The sequence below is a fragment of the Apus apus genome, chromosome 25, assembly GCF_020740795.1.
Source record: "Apus apus isolate bApuApu2 chromosome 25, bApuApu2.pri.cur, whole genome shotgun sequence".
Lineage (NCBI taxonomy): Eukaryota > Metazoa > Chordata > Aves > Apodiformes > Apodidae > Apus > Apus apus.
In genome coordinates this window covers 896,503-919,975 of record NC_067306.1, presented here as the reverse complement: position 1 = coordinate 919,975, position 23,473 = coordinate 896,503, and the positions used below count along the sequence as shown (strand labels likewise).

General features: G+C 38.5%; 3 protein-coding genes across 5 annotated transcripts; all 3 read right to left on the bottom strand.

Moving 5' to 3' along the window:
• Positions 1 to 935: 935 nt before the first annotated feature.
• On the bottom strand, positions 936 to 8,518 carry KRT222 (keratin 222). 2 transcript variants are annotated; one of them, XM_051640244.1, is made up of 6 exons: positions 8,342 to 8,518; positions 6,439 to 6,567; positions 5,480 to 5,700; positions 4,847 to 4,923; positions 4,562 to 4,667; positions 936 to 3,236 (listed from the first exon to the last, which is right to left on the bottom strand). In XM_051640244.1, exons 1-6 carry the CDS (start codon positions 8,435 to 8,437, stop codon positions 3,023 to 3,025), a joined length of 843 nt encoding a protein of 280 aa, XP_051496204.1. In that variant the 5' UTR covers positions 8,438 to 8,518; the 3' UTR covers positions 936 to 3,022. The 2 variants fall into 2 exon arrangements, with proteins under 2 accessions (XP_051496204.1, XP_051496205.1); XM_051640245.1 differs by having other exon boundaries at positions 8,260 to 8,392.
• Positions 8,519 to 12,411: 3,893 nt separating this feature from the next.
• Positions 12,412 to 15,951, bottom strand: LOC127394352 (keratin, type I cytoskeletal 12-like). Its single transcript, XM_051640231.1, has 8 exons — positions 15,319 to 15,951; positions 14,710 to 14,792; positions 14,319 to 14,475; positions 13,871 to 14,032; positions 13,651 to 13,776; positions 13,055 to 13,266; positions 12,718 to 12,800; positions 12,412 to 12,509 (listed from the first exon to the last, which is right to left on the bottom strand). The coding sequence occupies exons 1-8, from the start codon at positions 15,949 to 15,951 to the stop codon at positions 12,412 to 12,414; spliced, it is 1,554 nt and encodes a 517-aa protein (XP_051496191.1).
• A 2,130-nt stretch (positions 15,952 to 18,081) lies between these two features.
• Positions 18,082 to 22,593, bottom strand: LOC127394360 (keratin, type I cytoskeletal 20-like). Of its 2 annotated transcripts, none has more exons than XM_051640242.1 (8): positions 22,171 to 22,593; positions 21,328 to 21,410; positions 20,971 to 21,127; positions 20,280 to 20,441; positions 20,072 to 20,197; positions 19,731 to 19,951; positions 18,824 to 18,858; positions 18,082 to 18,179 (listed from the first exon to the last, which is right to left on the bottom strand). In XM_051640242.1, exons 1-8 carry the CDS (start codon positions 22,591 to 22,593, stop codon positions 18,082 to 18,084), a joined length of 1,305 nt encoding a protein of 434 aa, XP_051496202.1. The 2 variants fall into 2 exon arrangements, with proteins under 2 accessions (XP_051496202.1, XP_051496201.1); XM_051640241.1 differs by lacking the exon at positions 18,824 to 18,858 and adding an exon at positions 18,549 to 18,595.
• Between the last annotated feature and the right edge of the window lie 880 nt (positions 22,594 to 23,473).

Genomic DNA, 23,473 nt, shown 5'->3' with positions numbered 1-23,473 from the left:
ATTGTGAATACCTCTTTTTTCCAAGGCCATGTGGAGTTCACATGGACACCAGTGGAAGTTTGAGCCGTTTATGAACAAAAGAGTAAAAGCTCTTTACATCTCAGGAGGTGTAATTTGGGAGCAATGTAAAATAAATCTATGGCCTGGAAGGGGAGGACACGTAGTTAACACGAGGATTGACACCTGAACCAGGTCTAGAGCAGCAGCAGTTCTTAATGCAGCTAATGAAATCAGTGTCAGAAGTCTCACCTGAAGAAAATAGCCTTGAACAGGCAGGAGTCTTGTCGTAGCAAAATCAGCTGTGGTCTTTTCAGTTTTTTTTTCCTTAGAGCATCAGGTTTCATGATCATAAAACAGTATAACTGGGTTTATGGCAGTTCTTTCCAACTTAAAACACAGGCTGTGTATGTCAGGAGCAGAGTTTGGTGTTAAACAGTGGCACCTTCTGTGGGTGGAATACATTTCTTGTCACAGAGCAGCTCAGGATGTGCTTGAGCTGTCATTGGGGTCAGGGAGATGGCTTCAGAAACTGTGAGGTCAGGCTGTTTTATGGATGAAACAACATAGATGAATAAGGTCAACATTTTTGTGTAGTTACTTAGTATTCCAGACAATGTTTACTGTAGATATGCAGTAATTTTTCTCTTCTATAATGCTAAGGAGGTTGTATTGCAAGGTGGAGTTAGGTATGTGTGCTGTGCTGGGCGAGGTTTCTGTCATTAGGAAAATAATTCCTAAAGTTACAGTGGAGAAGATAATACCCCAAGAAATACTGTAGGTCAGAGAATAAGCCAGACACCCCCTGGTTAAAGAAAAACTGTGTCTGTGAGTCAGGTTATTCCATTACTATTTATTGTAGAGGTAGCAACTCCTTCCATGTATTTGTACAATAATTTTTTTATGCCTGTGCAGGCTCTTCCTGCATGAGGGAGGCTGCCTAAGGAGTTTTAAAGGTATCTCTATTAAGCTCAGTTTCTGTTACATATTTGCCTGCTATTTATTTTTGCCTGTCAGCTTCTCTCTCAGACTGCAATCTTTGTATGCTAGATGCTGTCTTCTGTTATTTCTTTGTGCTGCTTGGAGCAAAGGACTTTAGATCTAGTCGAGGTTGCTGGATTTGCCAGAAAAAGAGTAATTTTTGTAGCAGGAGGACACTCACCTTACATGTTATGATAAAGATTCTTAGGGAATTCGTGCCCTTCCACTTGCAGAGGAGAGCTTAGAAAACACATGCTTTTGCAGCACTACAGATTTTCTTATCTACAACTTCTATTTTGTATTTCTTTGTTACTTCTTTCCTTTTAACATATAGACATTAAAACTCACAAAATATGCATGGGCAAACTCCATTTTATTACTTTTTTATTGTAGTGCTATAATTTACTTTGGTAAATTCGTATCCCTTTTTAAAGTGCCTTGAAGCCATTAGAACTTAGTTTAAATTCAAGTATTGTAAACTGTACAGAGTAGAAGCACAAAAAAAAAGCTGCATAGTGAAAATACTAGAGCAGGCGAATACATTCAGGATGCCAAATACTCAAGTATTAACAACACCAGATCAGTATTAAGGTTAATTATAATTAGCAGCTTCATACAGTAGATATAGAACTGTGGGCAATATAAACACCTTGTTCCTACCTTTAACAAAAGATAGAAGTGAAATGTAACACTGAAAGAATCTGTAGGATCAGTTTTTGTAACACACGCTGTAAGTAATGAGGCAAATACTGACACTTCTACATGCTGCTGAGTCCAGCAAATATGGTATGTGGTTTTTCTAGATTCTGAGGCCCTGCAATCCCAGGGATTTCCGTTAGTTTGTGACATCCATGCCTCTTGAAAATCCTCACAAGCAATCATTCTTAATACAGTTTTGTCTGAATTTTTGTTTTAAATTTGTTTCATAATGTTATGAAGAAGTATGTCTGAGTTTGGATTTCTGCTTTTTCTGTGCAGAGACACAAGAACATCTGCTGTACTTTGTATTTGACTGTAGTGACTTAGAGTAGAAGTGGGGGACACTTAATGGGTATAGCAGAATTTTACTTTGAATGTGTAGCCCTTATTTTTTCCATTTAATTTGAAGGAATAATAGTTGTAACCTGGCATGATAGTGACTTGTTATGTGTAATAGATCAAGAACATAATTCACATGTATTATTTGTCAGAAGAGGAATTTGTCGTTATAATAAACAACATTAATTAAATAACAGCATTAAAATGATTGGTTGACTCCTTACCAGTTAATGAGTATAATTTTACTTGCTATGGCTAAGAAAGTTGTAGTACAGATATGTGTGGACATGTAAGAGAATGGTTGATTTTCAGTGGAAATTACTGCTTCAAAATCAGTGGAACATTATGGCTAAAGTATTACTGGTTTGTAGCAACACTTTTAAAAATGTGTGTATCATGATGTAAGGGAAAGACATTTTTGCTCAGTTGTTGCCAAAAAACCCACAACTTAAAAATACCAGCTAATTGTGAAAGAAAATTCTAAATTTGCTAATAGTTTCTGTGTTCTAAGAGCATCTTTGCATGTAATTTTTGCTGTTAGAAAGTGTTATTTGAAATATATTTCAAGAAGTATGGCAGTTGTGGTATAAACTATTACAAAGATTCATCATTATGTGTATGCAATATTGAATAATTAAGAAAATGAAATTAGCATTTGTCATTTCCAAAAAGAGAAAACAAGTTCTCTTCTAGAAAGGCAGACAATGTCAAAGTATGAAGTTACAGTTTAATTTTTGTAATATTTGGTGAAATTCTACAAAATAATAATAATGAGAAAATTAAAGGGCGGCACCCAGAGTACAAAACTAGTAGAAGTTAGGCTTGTTGGAGTCATAACTCCCTTGCTCTTCTCCCTTTCCTTTAAAAGATTTGTGTGTTTTTATTGTGTTAATCAAAGTACTTGGGAAGGTTTCCTGGTTGTGGCGAGACCGGAGGCTGTGTAAGTCCATCTGCAGTTTATTTCCAGAGCTGGTTGGAGATGAACGTTGGGTGAATTTGGTGAAGGTTAAGGTTTGATAGAAGGAATACTGCAGGATCTCCTCATTACCAGCCTGACTTCAATGTCAGGAAGAGTTTTCTTTTTAGTGTGTAAACATCCCTCCTCAGTGGCTGCCAGGTGGAGATCAAAACGCAATGAAACGGATTTTTTCCTTAAGCGAGGGTTGTCCTTAAAGAAAGAACCTTCCCATTCTTTAATAACTTCATCTACTTTTTCTGTCCTGAAACAGTAAAGCAAATTTATTTATGATCCTTCAGGCAATATGAAATGTCTGTCCTCAGGACTGCTTTTAAAATGTAGAGAGAAGCTGCATAAGAAAGTGTCAAGTTATTTTAGACAGGTTAGACACTAGAGTTTTATTTTTCTCAGAGGTTCATTCTTCAGAAAAGCTAAATAATGAGGGTTCACTGTACTCTTGTTCTTGTACTCTTAAGTAGACATGGATACAAAACCACTGCTCCAAACACAGCAGGCAGTTTGTTTCCAAGGAGAGGGTTTGGAATCCAAACTCAGAAACTTAGCAAGAACCCTCTGCACTGTAGTGGGCAGGATGGAATTCCTGCATCTGAAACTCGTCACAACAAGGAGGAGAAAAATCTAGTTCAGACCCAAACCTCAGAGTGGTGATCTACATTACTTCTGCCCTTCTTTTCCTTTTTTAATTTAAAATACAGAGAATTTTAAACCCAGCAAAATCCTATTGATTCAATCCTCTAAGTATGTGTCAGGGTCCAGATCTAAAAGTCCTCCCCTGGGGGCTTTACTCAGGCAGTGAACTGTCCCCAGCCATCATACTGACTGTGTGAGCCCAGCAAAGCTCATGTATGAAAATAAGCTTCATGTATGGGATGTTTATGGTGGATCATATGATTACATTCATTTTTAATCCAAATTTCTACATGTTTTCATCAACTGACTCCAGTTCAGTGACGTGCTGTGCTACAGCTTCTTTTATATGTAAAATGAAATGTTGATCTACAGAAGAGCTTCAAGAGCAGCCAAAAAAAAAAGAAGAATTAGGCAATCCAGTATAATTAAAATAATTTAAGGTGAATAATACCTACTAACAGACTTTCACATGCACACTTAGGAGCCTAGCTCTCTGTTCCCTGTTTGGTAATTGGTGAAACGCAGGAGTATCCAAACAGCAAGTCAGAGCAGCCAAGCCTGAATTATGTACATAAATATGCCCCAGAGGGACTTACAAACATGGTATGGGCCCTTCTGCTTTCAGCCTTAACTGAATAAATTATTCATAGTTTCATTCTTAACAGAAACAGAAATTACAAATCAGAAGCATAATCACAGTATTGTTAGCTCATGAAGTAAATGCTGATAAAAAAAATTAAAATTTAATGTAGTGTTAAAACATGCCATTCAACAAACTTGAACTATCACTGCTATTCTGGAGCTTCTTGGCTATATGGGCATGATAGAACAGACACTAAAGAAAGGAAACAAAGCCACTGAAATATAATGCCCTTATATGCCCTATAATGCCATTTACTTTCAATTGTTATTTTGTAAATTTCATGGTTATCTTACTGTACAGTGCCGTGAGCTTCAGTGCTTTCCTTCATAATATTTCCATCTAGGATTGCTTGTTTTGTCAACAGTTCCATCTTCTCACTTGCATGCTTCTTTACACTATCTGTAAAAGAAAATCCAGCTATACTAGGAATGCAGAAGAGTAAGGTCAGGACACAGGACCTAGAGGTATCTTTCCTCCTGCATTAGAAGAAGATCCTTTTGTAATATCCAGTAATTTGTCAGTAGTTAGGAACCTCCTTTAGGTCTTAATCCCCTAAGTTGAAAGTATCTAAGACTCACTTGAAGGCAGTGTAAAGGCAGTCTTGCTTGTGGTAGGCTTTTTGTCATCTGGCTGGTCAGGTGCAGGGCAACGAAACCTGCAAAAAAAAATTATTGCAATAATCTAATAACACTGAATTACTTTAAGCCAAAACTTGTCTTATGAACAGCTGTGAAAAATAGAACCATGGGAAGTTCTGTTTGGTTATAGTAACTGCCTGTTAGGATTTCACGTTCTGAGTGTAGAGCTGGAGAAAGTTCAGTTCGGAAAGACAAGGCTCAGTGGGTGGTTTCAGAATCGTATGCCTGGTTTGGTGAAGGTACCAGTGTGACTGGTGCTTCGCCTTCTCCTCCTTGTTCACACTTGTGTGGCTGTGTCTCTTGTCTATATTTCACAATGTTTTTGGTGTGTGCCAGGGAAAGGGCAGACAGGAAGAGTCACAGCCAAGGCAAAATGTCAGTAGTAGTATCCTCAGCATCTTAATGTGCAGATCTTTCCCAGTGTGGGCCTTAACACTCTGGGAAGGGTGAAATTAACCCATTTTGCAGGATTTTATACTGCAATTTTGTAATTATTTACAAATCTGATTATTATTTCAATGAGAAGTTCTGAAATGGAAGAGAAATTTGAGCCCTTTTTCTCTAAATGAGTACCTGTTCTCTTCTTGCTCAAGCAGGCTGCGATACGTTGCTATCTCCTCCTCCAGTTTCATCCTGGTGTTCAGGAGAATTTCATGCTCTTGAAGCTGCTTCTCAATACCTCTTCTCACGTCCAGTAGCTCTTTCTCTAAGCATTCAATCTCGGCCTCTAAATGTTGTAGTTGCATGTGGTACTGCTGCTCTGTGGCACGCAGTGAACGCTCCAAACCCTTTTCCTGTGAATTTAACTCAGATTTTAAAATTTGGAAAGTATATGTGTAAAGATGTTACAGGTACTTTTCATTAAGCATCTGTGTATTTTTACATCAGTTTTTGAAGCATATCTTTAGGAGCAGGAGCAAAGCTTTCAAGATAGTGTTTTTGCTGATAAATTTTCCAGTAAAATCTGTAATAATTTAAGATAGGATAAAAAAATGTAGCCACCTGTTGTACCAGCAATCCACTACCATTGATTTTACACACCTCTGATTTTGCCTGTATGGTTAAAACGATGTCCAGCTCAGTATCCTATGAAAACTGGGTGCTCTAGGTGCTCTTGCAGCTTATCAGCTTTACTGAATTCACCACATTGTTGACATATTTTATCATGAATTAATAAATTTGGTCTTTACATTCAAAGAAAGTTATAAACCTGATGTGGATTCATTAGGCAGAATGACCAGGAACTTGAGGAGGGAGGATCATGCAAATATATGTTTGGCAGGTGTGAAAACATGAAAATGTGTGTATTGAGTGGCAGATCCTGGATCAAAATGTGACACTGAAACGTGAGCAAATGACTGGTTGTGGTTTGTGCTCTGGGTGTTAAGCTGAAAGTCCAGCACAAAGCTATGCACTTCTGTGTAGTACTATTGTAGAGTGGATGTGACATAAACTGAATGGTGGAAGAGCTTACATCAAGAAAAAGGTTTATTTTGCCCTGGAGATTTCCAGTTGTGTTTTCTGATGCTTACCACAGCGTGGAGAGATTCAATTTCGATCTGCATGTGGTACCACTGCCGTCTGGCTTCAGAGAGTTCTGCTCTGGCTGCCTTTAATGCTTCTGCATCTTTGTCCATTCTTTTAATGGTGGCTTCTTCTAGCTACAGGGGATATGAAACAGATAATGATATTTTAAAAATGGTCAAAAAATGAAAACATACGTACAAATCTCTAGTTGGAATTTTTTTAGGCACAGAAGTTTGTTAAAGCCAGTAGCAATGTGTTAATGTTTTATGTGTCATGTAGATGGGCAGCTCTTATCCTGCTGGGGCTGATGGGAAGCAGTTGGCCATATCTTTATCCCTAGTAAGTATTTCTTGTAGAGGAATTCCTATAAAAAGTAACTGGTTGTATTGAGATCTTGTCACCTCTAGAGTCAATCAGTGGGCTCAACTTCATGGTAGTGAGAATTGCAGTCAGTTCAAGCTTCAGGGTTTGAATAAGGTTCTTTGTTTATAATGTGTTTTAATATTCAAGTATTTTTAATCCTGATCTAAAATATTACTTGAGATAATTTGCCATCCTTAAGACTGAAGCTTATTTTTAGAAAAAAAGTAAATAGTCAAACAAGCGCTGTAAGTTTGCAAGAAAATGTTTTTTGTTTGTTTTGTGTTGTGTTTTTTTTTTCCTTTTTAAAAAAATAGTATTAAAAGTAGTGTTTTTAAGCCAACCCTGAGCATGTGTGGGGTCATTTTAGGTTTGGGTTCATCTTTGACTTACATAACATGTTCCTGCTTTTAACTTCCAGATTTTTTTTTGCTTATGAGTTACTTTTCCTTTTTGATTCCGAGTTTCACTGCAAGTGGTGAAGAAGCCATAAGCACTTGAAACAATACAGGGTCTTTTGCATATTTTACTGCTTTATGTAGGTTCTTATGATGCCATCAACTCTAAGGAAACAAACTCTTTCATTCAGGTCTTACAAAGCAAGTAAAGTAAGTTTCTTTTTCTCCCACATAACATACTGACCTAGAGCAATTTTAGCATGCCATTCTTTAGGTGAAAAACTATCCTTTTTTGCCTGTGTACTGCAGAATTTATATGACAAGATTCTGTCAATACACATGGGCTGCTTTGTGCCAAACACATATATAAAGCTGGCTTAACTATCTAGCTTATAGCTCTAGTGTGTCATTGGATTATGTGTAGATCAGGCAGATTGCAGCAGTTGTCTGGCCTGAGGTTAAAAAAAAAGCCCAGAATTTCTGCAATACCTTAGTACAACAGAGTGATATAATAACTAATTTTCACCCTGAATTTCTTGACATTTGATGGCCAAAAATTGTTTTGCCATGTTATTTCAAAGTTCAGTTGGGTTTTAGAGATGTTTTAATGTAAATCTATAATAGTAGCATTGTGTGTTGATAACATTTAATCCATCTGTATGACAGAACAAATTGTATGACATAGTTTTACTGTGAGCAATATAAAATAGTTCCTGAAAAGGTGCAGTTTTCTTTACCATTAATATAGGTACTAAAAATGGTAAAGCTTTCAGTATTTAAATGGATTCTTTCAATTGCCTTTGATTTTCAAGCTTCTCTTTTCCTCTGTGGTAACTACACGTTGCTAGAGGTTACCATGTTACAGCATTTGTCATCATTTTTTAAATCACAACAATATCACTTCTGCAGGTACAGAAAAACATCCAGATGAATTACAGAGCTTTAGTTTAGTGTGAATTTCATACCCTAGACAAAATCTATTGCTGTATCTTCTAGTTCACATCTTACTGCAGTAAAATCAAAAGCCCTTCCCCGATAATATGCTGCATTGAAAAGGAAATACCGTACCTCATAGAGGCTGAGGGAGGAATTGTACAGACAGGGATTGTCGCCTTACTCTGGAAGGTGTCTGTCTGTGTGGAGGCATTACCTGGATCCTTGCTGAGATGAGGGTCTTTATCTGATTTCTGGAGATGAGCGTTTCATACTTTGCCCTGATCTCACGGAGGAGCTGGGACAGTTCCATTCTCCTCCCATCCTCCACCTTGGCTCCCCGAACCTCATTGATAGGATGAGCCGGCTGCTGCAGAGCCTTCCCTGCCCGCAGTGAGAGCAGAGAGGCAGGAAAAGCAGATTTTAAAGCCGCAGAGCTTCATTTTTGAGGAAGCACTGGAAGGTCAGAGGCTTCCCATCGTTTATAAAAGCAAGTTTAATAAAAATCTGTCAATTTGCAGCGATTGCAGTAATGATTCCTCAATTATGTGCTGGAACGGATGTACACAATGTCTTTAGGTTTCTGTTACACTGTAACTGTGTGTTTTTATAACCTCAAAAATGGGAGGTTAAGAGATACAGAGTGAAGGACAAAATCACAGCTGCACAGCATGAGAGTGCAATCCCAGAGGGGAAGGGAAGAGCTCCCCAGCAGTCCTACCTGTGTTGGTGGCAGTGCTCCTGGAATGGGCCTTCACCAGGCACTGTGCAGCATGGGGATAGGTTAGTTAGGGGTGCTGCAGGTTTTCCTTTCTTGAAGGTTTTGAAGGCTTGGCCAGGCAAAGCCTCAGGTGGCTGACTCGAGCTAGTGCTGAGGTCTGTCCCAGGTGAAGAAGAGCTCTGCTCCTGGACATCCCCTCACCCAACAAGTTGGTGTTTTAGGGGCAGAAACACAAAAAGAGGGAGAAGAACCAGCACTACCAGTGGTGAGGAACACATGTTCACCTTCTGGTAAGGGGGTTGGCTCCCCTTCTTCAAAGTTCTGGTGAATTAACACTTCACAGGTAGTGAACTGCTGTCAGAACGTGTCTGGGTTGTCTCTGAAGGTGTTTATAGCCTCTCTGCTGTGTGTCAGTGGGGTCAGTTCAGAGAATGTGCAGATTGTTCTCATACCTTTCCTGACAGCTATCAGGGAGCTTGGTAGTGCAGGCTGTCTGCTGAGCTGTATTTTCTGCCAATAATTCTTAATTTCCTGGCTCACTGTAGCTACTGTACAATCCCAATGATCTAGTTTGCTAAGAACAGCTCTTAACCATTTCTCAAAGTTTTTTCAGTAATGTGCAATACCAGATACTTAGTAAAAAAATTCAGATTCTGACAAAAAAAAAAAATTCACTAGATAGGCAATAAATTAATTTTTTTAGGCACTAAAATGGCAGTAAAATGAGGAAAAAAAAGGCAGTAAACTTTTACAAGACGCTTGTCATTTTAGAAGTCAAAGTATTGTACCACCTAAAAGTCTCTATGTGTGCATAAGGCTTCCTTATTCCTGGCTCTGTCCACTGGCACATGTAAAAGGATCCTGTGTTCTGATTTTATTTTTCTTAGCTGGCTGTTTTTCAGCTGACCTGGACTGAGATGAGAGTGTTTTGTTGTCCCCTACCTTTTCGGCAAGTGTCTTGATTGTTCTACTTTTATAACCAAAATATTGACAGTGTTTCATTGCTGGTATAAGTCACATCATGGAAACATTAGGAATTCATCAAACAAACATAAGATATTATACCTCAGGACAGTATAAGCATTAATAAGAAAGCCTATGTATTTAAGCAAGTAAGAACTTGAAAGGTAATTTTAAATCTTCCTTTTTCTTTGCAATACTGGTTGTTTACAGTTTGCTTTCAGTTCCCTGGGACTAGAACATCTGTTTACATCAAGCCAAATCAAGGCTGTCCAGTGTCCAGAAATTAATCCAGAAAAGTGTAAGTTTGAAATACAGTCTAGATATCTGCAGGGATATTGGATTTGGTCACACAAACCAAACTGAATGCACTACCAACTGTCTGTGGATGAATCTTCATGTTCCCAGGAGCTAAACATTTACCAGCTGATACAATTTTTAAAATATTTTAAAAAATAGACTAACACGAATGCTTTCCTTTTCTTTCTTTTTTCCAGGTGTAAAGGGAACATCTGGCTGTGAGATCCCTGAAGAATAAAGAAAGGTAAGCATAAGCAATTGTATCTATATTAGGGCTTATGTAATTTTGAATTCTAGCTGTTGTCAATATTTGTATTTTATTACAGATGTTGGATTTTAGTCAAGTTTATAGTTCAGATACTGTGTGTTGATGATTTGGATGCTGTGATATGGTCTGATGATGCCTCAGTGGTTGCAGACTGTTTTGGTTTCCCATTGTCACCTTCTCACAAGCCAGAGCTAGAGTGGCTGCACCCTGGGCAATCAGTCATCTTTTAGATCATGGTGTTAGAGTCGGGCTAATGTGTATGTAGGTAAACTAGGTGGTTATTCAGTGGAATCTGTGTTGAATGTGGCAGGGAATTGTGATTTCACAGCAATCGCGGTTGCGGTCCTTGGGGTATGTATGTTATTTCCTGTTTCTTTGTATACAGTTATACTGAAAGTATATATGTCTTTGGAAAAAGACAAAAGAGGCACATTTTTCTCTTAAAAATGGAGATTCTGTCAATAATGGGAAAAATTAGATGGTTTCAGGTTTTCCACAGAAAAACATTCTGGATAGGAAAGAAAGATGATGAGTGCTATCTTGTCTTAGGAAGAGAAAAAATTTCCTTCGGTCTATATTCTTAAAATTTCTCTGCAATGGCACTTGTGGTAATCATACAGCTACATAAACAACCTTAGCTTGCCTATTTCTGATACAATTATTTTAATTATATTGTAATTAATTTTAAAAATGTAATCTGCATGGGTAAAAATCTTACTGAAATACATGGCATGTAGTAAGGTTATTTTTGCTTATATATCAGCAGTGTTTTTAAAGGGGAAAAATGACAGACACACTTGTGTTCCATGCTTTTAGAAAAGAGATATTCAAGTTCTTTCCTCTTTGTACTGTCATATGTAGAAGATGCTTCTATTTCATGTCTTTGGGTTATTTATCACAGTGCTTTTTCTTTAACTGACTGGATTGTAGATGTGATTCTACCACGTTGATTTAGTTCTTTGGTTATTGTTTTAATTATCCTGGTTTTTACTGGTTCCAAGTAGAAACTTGAGAAGTGCTAGTACTGAGTTTTACAAAAGGCAGAATAGCATGAAATTTGCATTCCCGTTAAAATTTTAGTTCAGGTCAAGTGCTTAAGTGATGTGGTAAAATGTGCAGGGCACTTGTGTTCTTGAGTCACAGCGTACACAGGTGGGAGGTCCCGGTAACTCCCTTGCTTTATCTGAGAGTCACACAAAAATCACCAGCATTTCAGCTCGAGAGCAAAGGCTCAGGTGTAAATCGTGAAGGGACTGTGTTCTGGTTTGTAGTTTCGTTTTGAATGAGATTCCTTTAGAGTTAGTTCGAGTTGGGCCTCGCCAGTGCTCGCTGTGCTCCCAGCAGGTGGCACCGCGGGACACGGAGCCACCGGCCACCAGACCCCAGTGTGCCACTTCTGTGCCACCGCAGCTGCCGGCTTGGCTATGTGGTGTTCTGTCTGCAAAAACTTCTCTCTTAAGTGGATAGCTTTAAACTAGAAGTTAGCAAGTGTTCCTTTAATCCCACATTCAGACATTTTTTAATATGTATGTGTTCTATCATTGGATTAATTTATTTAAATTAATGAGGGACTGTGATAAAGCAAGATACCCAACAACATTGCACATACAGATCAGGAGCAGCAGTCCTAGCTGAAGAATGGAGACTAATATCTTAAAGCTTGTTGAGTCCTTTTTATTAGTTGAGAAAACTGGAAAATGAGGTTAGAATAGCAAAATTATTTTATCTATTAATTGCTTAAAATAATAAAAAGCATATCTAATTAAATGCCTAATGTATGCACCATCTTTCTTGCTCTTGAACAAAGAAGTAATAATATATTAAAATGTGAAAATAATGCAGGTATAGCAATAGAGTGAAGCAGAAAATATATTGTATGACTGCTAAGCATGCAAATGCAGGCTTTGTTGTATGTAAAAGAATCTTAGTAAAAAGCCAATCTATTTTTATCACTTCATACAAAAGAACAAAATTATGTATCCATTTCAGCTTTGAAAGAACCATGGGGTGAACATCCTTTGCAATGTCAGGTTGTGCCTTATATCTGTTCTTCAACTTCTTTAACGTGGGATGCGACAACTTTTCCGTCTACCACTTCTTCAACAATTGTCTTGATCTTTCTAGTTTTGGTAGGATCTAAACATCATAAACAAAACAAAAAGTATCAAAATGCTAAACATTATAAAACAGAGCAGCATGCATACATGAAGTGACATCCTTTTCCTTTCAAATTGGCTTCTTGTTGTGATGAACTCTATGATGTAGCTAAACAGAATAGCATGTATTCTTTTATTTATAAGAATGACTTTAGAAAGAACATTGTATTCAATCAAATTCTGCCTACCCTGAGAAGAATCCAGCGATTGTGTCTGTGATTTTGACCCTGTCAAGGATGAACTTTCAAATGTAACTCCCTGTCCTGTGCTCCTAAAAGTGAATCAGAGACATGTAATATTGCAGAACGTTTGTCAGAATTAGGAGGAATTGTATTAGTTTCAGTACAGAACAGAATGGCTCATTCTCCTCAGGCAGATAATAGCTCTTATTATTATTTCAGAACCATTTTATGTGCCTTCTTGTCCTTTGATGAACGTGCCCCTTGTTTTTACCTCTTCCTGGAAAGGAGGTTGCTACAGAAAATGAACCAAAGGCAAGACTTTAAGTTAGTTACTTACACAAACTCGCCATCCAGCAAGCGGCGGTAGGTTTCAATCTCCATTTCCAGGCGAGTCTTGATGTCTAGAAGTTGTTGATACTCTGCGTTCTGGCGCTCCATGTCAGCCCTGACCTGAAACAGCTGAGACTCCAGATTCCCAATCTGAAGTTGCATTTGTGAAAGCTGAGCACAGTAACCTCCTTCTGTTTCTGCTAAAGTGTCTTCAAGGGATTTTTTCTGTATAAAAAGGATATTAAATATCTGATTGAGGAAAACCAAATTATTTACAAAGACAAAATCAGCTGAAATAATTTAACGGGAGTAAGTATAGCCTCGTTATTTAGGGTTTTTGTTGTTTGTTTGTTTGGTGTTTTTTTTCTTGAAATACCAGTCTGGAAGCTGGCCTTTGCTGCTTCACTGAATGTGAGCATAAAAGTTCGTCTGCTTTATAATGTGCTACTTGCAATCCATTATATATATTATTGCTGTTTAGGAGACAAAAGAATGCTGAAATAGGAAATAAATGCAATTCTTAACTTCTATAGAATAGTATAAAATCTAGCAACACTTTGTAAGCTGGAAAATGTACTTTGAGTAGTTAGCAGCTTCCTTAGAACACACCATGGCGAGCTGAGATTGCAGTTCAATTTCCAGGCTCTGGAGAGTCCGTTTTAAATCGGTGATCTCGCTCTTGCCTGACTGAAGCTGCTCTGTATTAGTGGAGATTTCCCTCTTCAGCTCCCCACTCTGAAATGACATGGAAGAATAGAGTGTAATTTTACTGTTCCAAATATTTACGTCAATTTTACATGCATTTTGCTGAATTTGCTGTCTCTGTTACTTTTTCATTGAACCACGCTTCAGCCTCTTTGCGGTTTTGCTCAGCAATGACTTCATACTGTGCCCTCATGTCATTCAAAAGCTTGGTCAGGTCAGTTCCTGGGGCAGCATCCATTTCAACGCTGACTTGGCCAAATGCACTGCTTTGGATACCCTGAAGCTCCTGGAGAGATTTAAAATAAATATAAGTTTCTGTTAATAAAAGGCAAAATAATTCTACCAAAGATAGATGTAAAGAAAAACATGTGCTCTAAGTTCTGTTTCAACAAGAATCTGTAGCTTGTGTATGTTGCTTTCACTCTTTCACTTAGTAAACTCAAAAGAGAACGGCAAACAAAACAAATAATGAAACAGAGGAACTCCCACTGCCATAACTAAGGGAATAATTTGATCTTTCAGAATTCCATCTGCCTTGTTATAAATTCACAAAACTCCCCGGAAAACCAAACCTCTTCATGATTCTTCTTGAGATAAGCCAGTTCTTCATTCAGGCTTTCAATCTGCATCTCCAAATCAGCTCTAGTCAAAGTCAGCTCATCAAGAACTCTGCGCAGACCATTGATGTCAGCTTCTACACTCTGGCGAAGAGCCACTTCATTCTCGTATCTGTGAATAAAGTAATTCCATATGATTTTTTTTATGTGGTTAATGAGGTCAAATGCAAGCTATTACTATGGACTTATATAGCTTTTAATATGAGATCTTAATAGACATAATTCTTGTAATATTGTTTAATAATTACATTAAAATGTTCTGCAAGGAAAGAGATTTTTTTCAACACAGAAGAAATTTTTCTTTAAAATCTTCATAAGAGGTTTTGTAATATGAAGATGTACTTACTTCAGTCTGAAATCATCAGCAGCCAATCTAGCATTATCAACCTGCAAAATGATCCTTGCGTTCTCGATAGTTGCGTTAATGATCTGGAATACAAACAATGTTGACAGAATGATTTTATAGCCCAATGGCTTTGCAGCTAAACTAGCCATTTACATAACTCTGATCCTAAATACAATTATAATATTAAATGTAATTTGTTACAGTCTTGTATCATTTACTATGACAATATATAGGACAGATTTTCAGCTTCTGCAAATCAACACGTCACGCAATGGCAGAACACCTCTTCATGTTCTCTGACTGGATAGTTTATAATTTCAGCAGACCTTGCCAGGTGTCTGTCTGTTTCAGGAATTGAATTTGTGATGTAAAAAATATGAAACTTACTAAAATTTAAACTTTGTAATCTACACAGTATCATGTGATACAGCTACAGAACTACTGTTAATATACAAGGAAGCTTGAACACACAATCCCAGTGTGGTCTGACGGGTTGGGAGCGTTGGTGCTGTAGAATGCATTTGCTTTTGGTTTATGAAAGGAATTTGTTATTTTAATCCAAAATATTAGCTGAATCACAGATATAAAATAAGTACATTGCTTTGCTACCTTGTTTCGAAGATCTTCAATTACAGGGGAATATTTGCTATAGTCATTCCCAGATCCGGGGACACCAGTGCCAGGGCCATTTTTCTCATACCACTCGCGGATCTTGCGCTCCAGCTCAGTGTTGGCGTCCTCCAGAGATCGGACTTTGTCCAGATAAGCAGCCAGACGGTCATTGAGGTTCTGCATAGTTTCTTTTTTTGAGCCAGAAACCAGGCCAGCATCCCCAGCACCAGTAGTGCCAAAACCACCTCCAAAACCAGATCCTGAGCCACTACCAAAGCCACCTCCAAAACCAGCACCTGAGCTGCTGCCAAAACCTCCACCAAAAGCACTGCCCAAGCCACCTCCATAGCTACCACCTAAACCACTTCCAAAGCCTCCACCAAAGCCACTGCTTAAGCCGCTCCCAAAGCCTCCAACTGAGCTACTCCCCAAAGCCCCACTGAAGCCAGAGCCTGAACCAAGCATAGAAGCAGCACCAAAACCTCCCCCAGATCCAACACCAAACCCAAGCCCACTGCCACCAAAGCCTCCTCCACCACCAGCAGTAGACATTCGCAGAGATCCGCTGCTGAGTCCGCTCCGAGAAGAGAACTGCCGGGATCCAGCACTGGTGCGCACGGAAAGGGCCATGGTGCTCCGGCTGTCCTGATCTCTTAGCAAAGCGTCCGGCACAGAACAAGGCAGGTCATGGAGCAGCTTAGCCTTTATATGGGAAGGGCAGGGGGTGTTTCAGCAGGACGTCCCACCTCCTAGGAAGATCTTTAATTCTTTCTCTCTGTCTTGTTTGGAGGCAAAGTCAGTTTGGTATGTCCTGACCAAACTCAGTGATACGTGCCAGTCTAAATGGCCAATGGGAGTGGAAATCTGGTGCCCTCCAGGTATTTGCTGTATGAGGGGAAATGGGTGGAGTAGAGCTAAGACATCACAATAATGTTTTGCCATGTGCAATGGAGCACAAAAATGTCTTTTCACATTTAAATCCTTCCTAAATAATTTTTTTTGTCATTACATATTCATCACTTTCTGGTTTGGGGCTATTATTACAGAAGAATGCTTAAATCAGTGGAGTGATCCCTTTCTTATACTTCCCAGTGTGCGTGTCAAAAATGTGTTTCTTTTCATAATGCTTTTCTGGCATGAACCTCTGGCAGGGTAGTGCTCACTGTCTGTTTAATAAGAAGCAAAAAAAGTCATCAGTAAAAGTGTATGAAGAGACACATGGACATTCAGTGTTGCTCAGGTTGATCATTAGTATGAAAACAAAAATATACTTGATTATAGTGAATGTAATTTGTAATTGGATTTTCTGCCCTTGACCTTTCATCACTAAAATATCCCTGTGTAATATGCATAGCCTATACCAACAGTGTCTACTTTTGAGCTGAAAACAAGCTGCTGTTTCTTCTAAATAGCTTGCTGTGATCTCAAAAGAAACCAAATTGTTTCTATACTTTATGCTTTTTATAATACAAATCTAAAGATCAAACATCACTCTTCTGGTTGCAGGTTTAGGCATGGGAGCCCTTCAAAACCAGTATACTTTTCTTTCGAAATTATTTTGCTAAGCAGAAAATAGTTTTTTCTTTGTCTTGGCTTAATGACAGTTGGATTTGTCAACAGAAACTTACTAATTTTGAATTTATCTCCATCCGGGAGCACGGATGCTTCTTTGGGCAGAAATGTATTCTGAGCAGTAGATCAAAGGTTTAAATAAAGCATTTACGTAGAAATGAATTGACAGCCTCGTATCAGTGACTCATGATAGTGAGAGCTAATGATTATTTTTCTTGGCAGTTGTTTGTGTACAGTAAATAGCACACTGGACAGGTGAGGTTTCAAAAAGAAAAGGGTTTTTTGTGTTTATTTTGTCAAGAGGGAAATACAGACTCCTTGGACAAAAGATCTGGGTGTGGTGTAGGAGACTAACACCAGATGAGAAAGGGTATGTGCAGTTATTGTAAAGGTTTAATAGAGGTGGCGGTCTTTTTATTTCTGAACTGAAGGCAAAATATATTCTTATTTACAAAATACCTTTGCTAGCCATAGTCCCTGATGATATAAGCATTCACAGAGAGTGAAAAATAATAGTCTTCTTCAATTGATTTATTTTATTATAATGCAAATTGACACATTTCATGTATTTTACTGAAGTGAAGCTGCGTTACCTTTGAATGGTAGTTCAAGTTCAGAAAAGATGCACTGTATCAACATTTTAATGCATTTTAAAAAACAAATCTACTCTGTAAGTGCTAGTACACAAGAGAAAAAATAAATTGCTAAACTGGATTGCAATTAAATGAACGTATTTGATACAGAGTTATAATCTGTGTCTGGTGAATTCTTTTATTTAAAGTTTTGATTAGGTGTCCATCAGGGATTCAGAAATAGCAGCTCTCTTCTAAAAGCTTTCCTAATTTTTACTGAGCAAGTTTTTAAATATAATTTTAAGACTGATGTAAGTAAAAACTAATACTTCAGTTTTTATCTGTCTTGGAAACAATAATACAATTGTACCAGGCTGATTTGTGTTTTTTTTTTTAATCAGTTATTTATTAATTAAGTTAACCCAAAATCTTGTACTTTGTAACTTTACTGGTTTTATTAACACTGCCCCCCACACACAAAAAGAAAAAGTTTGGCATTTTTCAGCCTTTCTGGGGTTTAGGGAGAATTAGATTGGATTGTTTATATAATTTAATCTTTTAGTTTTGGCATCAGGTGCAGGAAGCTCAGAGGCTGTTTCGTCTCTGCTGGTGCCATTTACACCTTCTCTTCAACCTCTCTGACGTGAGAGGAGACAACCTTGCCATCAACCACCTCTTCAACAATTGTCTTGATCTTCTTAATTTTACTTGATTCTGGTAATGAAATAAACAGATAATTAATTAAATGCAATGTATTTTGACAGAATAATGTTACTGTTGTGCTAGCCGCAATTCCCCCCATGAGAAAATGGATAAGGGCACCTGTTCAAGTGCACAGTTACTGAGAAGTGAACTTCTGGAGTGGACAGGATGTAGTTTCTCTTCCTTTGAACATCCTGTATGTTACCCGCAATACTATAGTGGATGTTGTGTTGAGTAACTCTGTCCCTCCTGATAGTTTTGCCTTAGTTTGGCACTAACTTGTAGACCTAAAGCCTAGGAACAGCCTTACACTGATTGGGCTGTTAAACTTCGTACTTTCTTTAGGAGCTTTGTCTCTCTGTACAGTCAGTGGAGAGAAGCTGATGCTTCTGAAGTCCTCCAGGGTAATGCAGTAATTCTCTGTTGTTCTCTTGGCTCTTTGAGGAATCTGTGGTTTCCTCACATTCAGGTTTTGGACACTTGAGTTATATACATAAAAATAGGCTTGTATAATCCTATAGGTTATTGCTCTCTTGATGTAAGATTTCACTGGTTGATCATTTACTCTGAAACTGTGTTGGTTTATATCAGGCTAATTAGTTCTGTAACATTTCAATAGGCAGCCATCAAAAGATAAGGACGTTGATGTGACATACCTTTTTCCTCTGCTGTAGATTCCAGTTGGAATTGTCTGTTCAAAGTATAAATTAAAAAAAATATAAATACATGGTGCCTAACATGTTTAAGAAACATCCTTGTAAATTTCTTGTACATTTAATCAAGACAGGTAATATCCTTTCATCGATATATTTAACCAAGTGTTTAAATGAGTTTTCTCTGTTTAAGTAAAACTTGCTATAGGTGACATGAATCTTGCTTCTGCAATGACTTCAGCTCATGCAGATATACCCAGTCTAGTTCTTAAGCCAGAAGAGCTGAACAGGCAGAATCTTGGGGGCAAATCTGACTCTTTTCTTGCCCTGCTGTCATAGCTGTCTGCTCTTTTCACTATGGGATACTGGACTATCTGAACGTTCAGTGTCAGCTCACTTGCACGTCTTCAAATTTTTAAGTAGCTTGGCTACTAGTGGCAGAGGTTGAGCAGATTATAACCCAGTACAGACAGCAAAACCTACCATGGGCTGCAGGAGAAGGTCAGTATGCTCTTGCTGAGTGCCTGCTCTAGTGTGACTAGGTGCTGGGCTGTATTAACCAGGTTAATTACAGCTGTGGACAAGTCGATCCAAAATTGAATTACTAGTGCTCCTGGAGTGTGAACATCTATCCAGCTACTCAGCTCACAGAGTAGCAGTATATACCTGTGCAGAAGCTGAGAGAGAAACTCAGCCAACTTCTACAGCAGCTTCTGAAACTGGGCACAAATTGCAGCCTGCTCTGATTCTACGGGTGAGAACTGGGCAACAGCCTCCCTCCATCTGCCCCAAGCAGCTGGAAAGTAGCAGACTTTACACTTTCAGCTTCTGGGAATATAGGCAGTGTTTGCACTGTTGTTTGCTGTCATACGAAACTAAACCAACAGGCAAAGTGTGTATATTTCCTCACCCAATGTCCTCTCCCTCCAGCAGTCGGCGGTACGTGGCGATCTCCATTTCCAGGCGAGTCTTGACATCCAGCAGCAGACTGTACTCATTGTTCTGGGCTTCCATGTCAGCGCGGAGCTGCCGCAGTTGAGCCTCCAGGCTGGCAATTGTTCCCTGTATTTGGGCCAGCTGGTAGCTGTAACGTGCCTCAGTTTCAGCCACGCTGTCCTCTAAAGACTTTCTCTACAGCCGATGGAAAGAACGGAGATGTGTTATTCAAGAAATTACATTTTTTGTTTTAAAATACCATTTTGATTGATAAGCCTCTCGCAGTACTTTATTCAAGTACTCTTTATTATTTACCATGTTAAGCTGGGACTGTAATTCTAGCTCCAGACTCTGGTAGATCTGTCTCTGCTCTGTGACCTCTCTCCTTTGGACTTGGAGCTGTTCAATGTTGATTGCTACTTCCTTGTTCAGTTGTTCTGTCTGAAAGGCAAAAATGGAGCAACTGTAAACTGCTACTAGACATGACCAAGGTTCTTGCTGGTGTTGAAGTAATTGACCTTACCTGCTTTTCAAATTGCTCTTTGGCGTCTTGGCGGTTCTTTTCAGCCAGTTCTTCATATTGCAGTCTCATCTTTTCCATCATAGTTGCAAGATCAATACCTGGAGCAGCATCCACCTCTACATTGACTGAGCCGCCCACCTGTTTTTGCAGCCTGCCAACTTCCTACGGTAATGAGGATAGGATTAGATCAGATGCAGGGAACTCCCAATTGTGAATATTGGAAGCAAATTCAAAATCTACAGACTTAGAAGTAATTATTAAATAGCACCTCAGGGCAAGATAACCTAACGACCATGTGAATACTGTTTAGCACACCTTACATTAGAACATTTTCCTTCATTTGTAGCAATAAATGCTATATCATAGATAAACATAAAAAGATTATTTCCTCAGGACCAGATCTGTGGTATGAGTGTAGTCATGGTTCCCATTTGTATACTTCTGTGGGGCAGCAAGTCCTAAACCACAAATTGTTCTTGAAGAAAACGTTCACTCCTTATATTCTATTCAGCCTTTGATGCCTGATAGTTTGGATGTCAGTTGATGCCACACACAGTGATGTGCTAATCTGGAGCTGAATGTAATACTCTCTTAGAGCATAAACCATAGAGAGTTCATTATTCCTAGTGAGGCTCAGTTTGTGTTTTCCACTCAGTAAAAATCTCTGCCTGACAGTTTCAGCTGCTCTCACCTCCTCGTGGGTCTTCTTCAGAAAAACGATTTCTTCATTCACATTCTCAATCTGTGACTCCAAATCAGATTTCGACAGAGTCAAGTCATCACGAACTCGGATCAGCCCATTAATGTCACTCTCCACACTTTGCCTCAGCAGGTGTTCATTCTCATACCTGTAAAATAAGGCTTGTTTTGTTACGAAAATGCAACTGTTTGATGCCAACGTTAGTCTTACAGCCTTAGTTGTAATTTTTTGATTTTTTATTAAACTTTATATTAGAAAATGTTTATTTTTAAACTTTGACGATAATTAGAAGCTTTTCTGAGTAAGAGGAGGATGAAGGAGATTTTAGGAAATGATCATGGAACTTACTTCAGTCTAAAGTCATCAGCAGCCAGTTTGGCATTGTCAATCTGCAGGACAAGCCTTGCATTTTCTAACTGTGCAGCACTAATCTAAAAAGGAATGGTTGAGAAGTGATAAAACTTTGCACATAAATGAACACTTGATCCATTTCTGGAAATTAATACTGCATGTGGGTTTCACCTTGCTTAACTTTAGCTGTCTATTAGTCATCTAGGTTTAAGCTAAGTTCTCTCTGAAGTGCATAGGAGGAATTAGGATTTTCCAAAAGGCAAATTATCCTGTCATAGATATATGAAATAGTTGGCATGAGCTGCTCTCTGGAAGGGATCTGCTTTTAAGGGATGGGAAATAGAACTGGTGAAAGGTGAGAGGGGGAAGATTTAAGGAAGTTCACTGGAAACAAAATCTGACAAATCTGTCAGCTGATTGCTGTGGGAATATTTTATTGTTTATAATGCTAACTTACTATTTCAAGTAGTGATCTATTTTTTCTGGGAATTTGGCAGTCTTTTCTAAAGAACCACTTTGAAATCCAGTTACAGATTGCTGAACTATGTTTAAGCATGTAAATTACATCAGTATTTTCACTAATTAAAATTACCTAAGGCAAATATTAATTAATTTTTATTAAAAGCTTTTTCATTTATGAGATCGCTCACATCTGCAGACATATATTTAGTATTACACATTATGTAAAATCTGTCACTATTTTGCCTCTGATCAAAATAAATAATCTATTTTTCTTAGCTGAGACAATTGCAATTTAGAAAAATATATTTTCTACAATAGATTTTCTCTACCTCCCCAATCATTGCAATTGATATAATTCCAGATGGCTATATATCTTACCTTGATTTGGAGTTCTTCAATTGTTTTGAAGTGTGAGCTGTAGTCATGCCTTACATGGGTGGTATTCTTCTCATACCACTCCTTGATCTGCATTTCAAGCAGGGAGTTTGACTTTTCCAGGGAGCGCACCCTCTCCAGGTACGAAGCCAACCGGTCATTTAGGTTTTGCATAGTTGATTTTTCATTGCCAGAGAGCAGCACATCGCTACCAGTAATGCTGAGCTGGAGGCCCCCCCCAAGGCCTTGTCCATAGCTGGTGCTGGAGGAGATGCGGGTGCCGTAGCCTCCAGCCCCCCCATAGACACTGGGTGCCTGAGTTTTCTGGATGGCCATTTTCCTGGAGGTCAAACCACTGACACTGGGTGCAGTAGCTTGGAAATGGGCGCCTGTGCCCCACTGAATGCTTCGGGTAGAGAAGGCCATTTGTATTCTTTGTCTTCTAAAATGAAAGAGCTAAACCTACCCAGATGGAGAGCAGCTGAAGTGAAGAGCAGTGTGTGCTCTGTAAACCTTTATAGTGTTTCAAAGAGGAAGGACAATAGTTATAAAACCCCACCTCTGTTGACATATAATGTAACTAGTGTCAGCAGAAACAGCACACAGTGTATTGCCCCACGCTCCATATAATGGAAGGGGGTTTCATCTGTCCTTTTGTGGTGGAGAAGAACTCCCCGGGTAGTTTGGCTTTGTTATTATTTTGAATAAAAGATAGAACACAAATAACCTGTTGAATAATTTATAACAGTATACCTGCAGCCGTGCTCTCTATAGTCATTTTGAACAACTAGATTCTTATCCCCATGTGCAGTGTATGAAATTAAAATGACAATTGAGTGTATGTGACAAGGAACTTAAATATTTGTATTTGCAATCAAGTATGTATTTTTGTTGAGTAAACAATAGTTTGGGACTCAGTCTAGAACAGTGTATAAAATATTAGAAAGGAGGCATCTGTAACTACCACGTTAATTTAAGTACAAAACAATATTCATACAGTAACTGGAAAATGAATGTTGTAGTTGGCTTGCATTAAATATGCAGGCATTCAAATTAGAAAACCATTACAAGTTGAACTCTAGCTTTCAGTATCCTTGAGATTAAGCAGAGAAACTATTGGTTGGTCCATAAATAGATAGGAACAAGAGTATTGGAAATCTTCATTGCCCACTGTATTTCATATATGAGATGCTAAGGTCTATAGAATGATGGGAGGCATTGAGATGAATCTTACAGCCCTCCTGTGTGGCTGAAGTTAAAGCAGGACAAATGTCACTCCTGCCTTGTCCATACTCCAAAGAGACTC